The sequence below is a fragment of the Staurois parvus genome, unplaced genomic scaffold, assembly GCF_062004578.1.
Source record: "Staurois parvus isolate SC_StPar_1 unplaced genomic scaffold, SC_StPar_1.0 ptg000290l, whole genome shotgun sequence".
In the NCBI taxonomy this organism is placed as follows: Eukaryota; Metazoa; Chordata; class Amphibia; order Anura; family Ranidae; genus Staurois; species Staurois parvus.
The window spans coordinates 906460-912459 of NW_028318086.1; the positions used below are offsets into that span (position 1 = coordinate 906460).

Sequence of the window (6000 nt, forward strand, 5' to 3'; positions counted from 1 at the left end):
TGATAAATACCTTTTCTCATCATCAGTTAGAGCAGTCTTGTGACTTCTATCAGTGTCCAGCAGAGCACTGGTTACAGCATTGCATACTAGCATATTATGAAAGGCTTACCTTAAAACAAAGTCCTCCTGCGGCGCGCTGTCACCGCTGCAGAGGCTTACATCTTCACCCGGTCTTCCTTCCAGGTTTGCAAGCGCATGCATGCGGGAGTCCCGAGCCACGGCACTGTGCTTTGAAGGAACAGCACGAGTAAGCCGTTCCTTCAGAGCACATGCGCCGGCTCTCAAAAAGAGTGAATATCTCCCAAACGGTGCTTTATTATTAGCTTGCCTGTAGGTAAAAGTATAAAAATGTCTACTACCACTTTAAAAGTGGACAGAGTCAGTCATAGAGCAGTGGAGGGTGACAGTAGAACAGAGGTTTGTGTCCGTAGGACACAGGATGGTGTCAGCCAGTAGAGCAGTGGAAGGTACCAGTTTTCATTATTTTTTACTGCTTTTTACTATTTTTTAGCAGCCCTGCTGGGAAAGTGTGTGGGGGGGGGTTCAGTGAACTATCAGGGGTTTAAACAGACACGTGATGTCTCACTTTTGAGACGGAGAACTGAGATTGAGGACAGTCCTCAATCTTCATCTCTACAGCCTGCAGCTGAGCTGCACAGAACGAATGAACAGAATTAGCTCTGCATAGTCTCCCTGTTTATTTACAAATTGAAGCACAGTAAACAGTTTTCTATGCGTCTATTATGAATGAATACAGTGAGAGATCTGTAACCTTCACTCACTGTGTTCCTTCAGGAAAGAAAGGGGCCAGTAAATGAATAACAAGAGCACGAGAAACAATGAAATAACGCTAGCACATAGTTTTGAATACATCAAAATAAATCCCATAATGTGGCTTTCACACAAGACTGCATCATATTATAATCTCATAAATTCTGTTACATACCCCTCACTTGAACGCCATGCCTACTACCTGTGGTACACGTGACCCCCATCTATCATGATAGTGTCTGTCAGCTGATTGTCACATTGTATCCTGCTCTGCAAGTTAAAATAAAGCAATACAATGTAATTTATTACTTATCAAATAACATTTTTGTTTACTGTGCGTTACAATGTATTTGTTGTGCGAATACTTATGCCGCTGTTGGCACTGGAATCTAAGGGCCCTTTCACACTGGTGCCCCTAAAGCGATTGTAAACCCCATATTTTTTTTTTTTTAAACAAACATGTCATACATACCTGCTCTGTGCAATGGTATTGCACAGGACAGCCCTCATCCTTCTCTTTTGGAGTTCCCCGCCAGGGCTCCAGGCTCCTCCTCTTCTTCTGTGTGCTACCATAGGAACCTGCTTCCTATAATGGAACATGTGCAGGCTAGATCCCAAGCCACACTGTGTCCATAGACAGCTCAGATCCTCCTCACTGGACTTGATTGACAGCAGCAGGAACCAATTGCTCCCGCTGCTGCCTCTCTGTCTAGTGAGGGGAGAGAGAGCCACTGCTCTTGTGCACATCGCTGGATCGAGATTGAACTTAGGTAAGTATGAGGGGAGGCTGGGTGGGAGCTGCATGTAGGTTTTTCCCCCAATACAGAGAATGTATTCTCTAGTTCACTCCCAGCCTATAGTCAAATGATGGTCGGATCGGACTGCTCTGTTGTCTCCTTTCCAGAATGGCTGTGCTGTAGCGCGATCTGTCATCCGTTGCCAGTACCATGTGATCTCTGTGACCAATCACGGCAGATCACATGACAATTGTACACAATGGATGGCATCCAGTCATTGTGTACTATTGTGTTGATGTCAGGGCAGGAGCTGGGAAACGGACAGGCAGGCCTAATATCAGTGTAACGCACAGGCTGACGACAACCACCACCCACAGACTGAAGTCCCTCAGGGCGCGGAGTCTAAGTCCCAGGCTGCCCTTCACCAGGGCCCCTGATGGTGGGGATGGACTTGACGCAGCCAGGAACCAGGTCGCGGCCTCCGAGGCACCCCAGCTGTGGTAATGGCGTGTAGCTAGTGGTAAAGACAATAGAGTAGTCAGACAGGCCGGGTCAACAACGAGACAAAAACCGGTACAGGACAGCAGACGAGAATCACAGGTCACGAGCCGGGTTCAGCAACAGAGGATCAGATCAAAGGAGAACACAAAGAATGGTCAGGTCACAAGCCGAGTCAGATTCCAGGAGAGTCACGAGAGTCAGAACAGAGTACCAGCAACACAACAACACAAGTGCAAAGAGCATGTGCGGAACACAGGCCTATATGTCATCAGCCACACCCCTCTGGGGGATAGACCTCAGAGACCTGAAGGCATAAAAGATTCCCACCATGCTCTGCAGAAATCCAAGATGGATGCCAGCACATGGAGTAACATAACCTCTGGTAAAAAGGTAGGACCTTGACAGTTGATCTCTGTGATTTGTTGCAATGATCACATGGTACAGACAGGGCCAATCACAGCCCATCTATACCGTGTGCCTAGCTGTGGCTAATCACAATAGTACACACTGAATGAATAGATTTCATTCAGAAAAATTGTTTATAACAGTGATTATTACTGTTAGAAGTGATCATATTGTGTGAAAAAAAATTTAAATCCTGATCACCTCCACAGAGTAGTACAGCGTTACTGTGGTAACACACTGTATTGCTCTGGTAAAAATATATGTAAAAAAATTAATATACGGTCACCAGTCAGTACCCCTGATCACCACCACGCCAGTTATATGATGATGCTGCACTGGTGACAGTATGTAATATATATATATATATATATATTTATATTACACTTATTTTTTTTAATTTTTTCATTTTCCAGAAAATGACAAAAAGGGACTTCAAAACACTCGCCAAGCCTCTTACTTTCCAAAAAGGAGTCATTTTAGGGATATCTGTACTATCCTGGCGGCATTAGGCCTCGAGAACTGAGATCAGCCATCAGTACATCAAGACTGATCAATTTGCAGAAATACACTAAATGCCAAAAGTATTGGTCGGCCGGCCTTTCCACGCACATGACCTTTAATGGCCCCCCAGTCTTAGCCCGTAGGGTCCAATATTGAGTTGGCTCCGCCCTTTGCAGCTATAACAGCTTCAGCTCTTCTGGGAAGGCCGTCCACAAGGTTTAGGAGGGTGTCTATGGGAAGGTTGGACCATTCTTCCAGAAGCACATTTGTCAGGTCAGGCACTGATGTCGGGGGAGGAGGCCTGGCTCGCAGTCTCCGCTCTAATCCATCCCAAAGGTGTTCTATGGGGTTGAGGTCAGGACTCTGTGCAGGACAGTCAAGTTCCTCCACCCCAAAACTCGCTCATCCATGTCTTTATGGACCTTGCTTTGTGCACTGGTGCGCAGTCATGTTGGAACAGGAAGGGGCCATCCCCAAACTCTTCCCACAAAGTTGGGAGCATGAAATTGTCCAAAATGTCTTGGTATGCTGATACCTTAAGAGTTCCCTTCTATGGAACTAGGGGGCCAAGCCCAACCCCTGAAAAACAACCCCATACCATAATCCCCCCTCCACCAAACTTTACACTTGGCACAATGCAGTCAGGCAAGTACCGTTCTCTTGGCATCTGCCAAACCCAGACACGTCCATCGGATTGGCAGAGATTGGTTACTCCAGAGAACACATCTCCACTGCTCTAGAGTCCAGTGGCGGCATGCTTTACACCACTACATCTAACGCTTTGCATTGCACTTGGTGATGCAAGACTTGGATGCAGCTGCTCGGCCATGGAAACCCATTCCATGAAGCTCTCTACGCACTGTTGTTGGGCTCATCTGAAGGCCACACCAAGTTTGGAGGTCTTTAGCTATTGACTCTGCAGACAGTTGGCGACTTCTGCGCACTGTGCGCTTCAGCATGCGCTGACCCCGCCCTGTCATGTGACGTGGCCTACCACTTGGTGGCTGAGTTGCTGTTGTTCCCAGTTGCTTCCACTTTGGTATAATCCCACTAACAGTTGAGCGTGGAATATTTAGTAGCCAGGAAATGTCACGGATGGACTTATTGCCCAGGTGGCCACCTATCACGGGACCACGCTTTGATTCACTGAGCTCCTGAGAGCGACCCATTCTTTCACCAATGTTTGTAGAAGCCGTCTGCCTGCCTAGGGGCTGATTGTATACACCTGGGGCCATGGAGGTGATTGAACACCTGAATCACATGATCTGGAGGGCGGGCCCAATACTTTTGGCAATATAGCGTATATCCCATAGTTTTTGGACTCTATAACTTTCCTACAGACTAAGTAATGAACACGGATTTGGGTTTTTTTTTTTACCAGAGAAATGTAGCAGAATACATTTTGACCTAAATTTATCAAGAAAGATTTTTACTTTACAGAAACCAAGAAAATACCTTTTTTTTCAAAAGTTTTGGTCTGTTTTAATTTAGCAAAAAATAAAAACTCAGTGCTGATTAAATACCACCAAAAGAAAGTCTGAAAATGATAAACATTTCATTTGGGTACAGTGCTGCATGACTGCTGAAGCTGAAAAGCCCGTCACCGGCAGCAGAGGACCCCAAACAGAGATGTGATGTATTCCTTAAACCAGCATTCCCCATACAGGAACAATCAAACCATTTATTGGGATCCCGCCCAGATATAGATGCTGCAATCCAACATTTAAAGGGGCACTCCACGCAAAGCACACAATCACAGCCTTATGCTGCTCATTAGAAGGATGGCTGCTATCATTGGATTAATGATGGCAGCCATGCTTCTTAAAGGAGCACAACCGCATGCAATGGGGCTTTTAGAGCATGCTTCTTAAAGGGGAATGCCTCACAAAGTACACAACCATCTGCTGCTCACTATAGGAAGAGGCCAATAATGGGCTTACAATGAGGGCAGCCTTAAAGGGGCACTCCCCAGGCACAACCACATGCAATAGGGTTTCTATGGCATGTTTCTTAAAGGGGCACTCCCCGTGAAGCCTAACAGGGAGGCCACATGCAGTTCATTACTTCTTAAAGCAGCACTCCTCATCAAGCCCACATGCAGTTTCCCACCAATAACTGGCATATATGGCTGGGTGCATGCACTCTTAAAGGGGCACCCCCCCATACAGCTGTGTGTGGTCACCAGTCATGACTCTTAAAGGGGGACTCCCCCTCGAAGTGACACCCAACATGGAGCCCAGCCCTTCCTCTCACCCTGACTCCTCGCAGCACCCGCACCCTTTCCTCCTCATCCAGCCCGAAGGACACCTTCCTCCCGGTGCTCTCGTTGCCCCCCATTATCACCGGCTGGATTCTCCCTGACTGACAGCTCGGCGCCTGCGCGGTGTGCGGAGCTGAAATGAAGAGTAAGCAGCCAATCGCCTAGCGCTTTCCCGGCTCAGCCAATCGCGGAGCACTTTTGCAGCTCAGCCAGTCAAGGGAGGGAACGCCGGGAATTGTAGTCTGAGCATTGTGTGTGCCAGAAGCTGCCAGCAGGTGGAGCCGGAGAGCAGAACTCTACCATTATAGGCGGTTGTAGCGCTGTACGCTACCAGCAGGGGAGCCAGAGAGCGGAACTCGACCGACTAAATGTCTAATTTAGACGTCTGTAAGGCTGTGAGATACCAGCAGGTGGAGCCAGAGAGCAGAACATAGCCAACGCTCTTTTATAGGCGGCTGTATGCGCTGTGAGATACCAGCAGGTGGAGCCAGAGAGCAGAACATAGCCAACTCTAAATTATAGTCGGCTGTATGCGCTGGGAGTTACCAGCGGGGGAGCCAGAGAGCAGAATTTGGCCAAGTCTCTATTATAGGCGACTGTATGCGCTGCGAGTTACCTGCAGGGGAGCCAGAGAGCAAAACTCGCAATCATAGACGGTTGTATGCGCTGAGAATTACCAGCAGGGGAGCCAGAGAGCAGAATTTGCCCAAGTCTCTATTATAGGCGGCTGTATGCGCTGAGAATTACCAGCAGGGGAGCCAGAGAGCAGAACTTGGCCAAGTATCTATAATAGGCGCCCACAGCAAGGTCCGCCTCTCGTGCCTG

At 47.8% G+C, this 6000-nt stretch overlaps 1 protein-coding gene across 6 annotated transcripts in view; it reads right to left on the bottom strand.

The window, feature by feature from the left end:
• The window catches only part of CHCHD6 (coiled-coil-helix-coiled-coil-helix domain containing 6), a 450070-nt gene extending 444756 nt beyond the window's left edge, over window positions 1–5314 (bottom strand). For all 6 annotated transcript variants that reach the window (XM_089682444.1, XM_089682445.1, XM_089682443.1 and 3 more), the window contains exon 1: window positions 5169–5314. In XM_089682444.1, coding sequence (XP_089538570.1) covers window positions 5169–5252 — 84 coding nt within the window. In that variant the 5' untranslated portion in view covers window positions 5253–5314. The remainder of the gene's footprint in view (window positions 1–5168) is intronic.
• Between the last annotated feature and the right edge of the window lie 686 nt (window positions 5315–6000).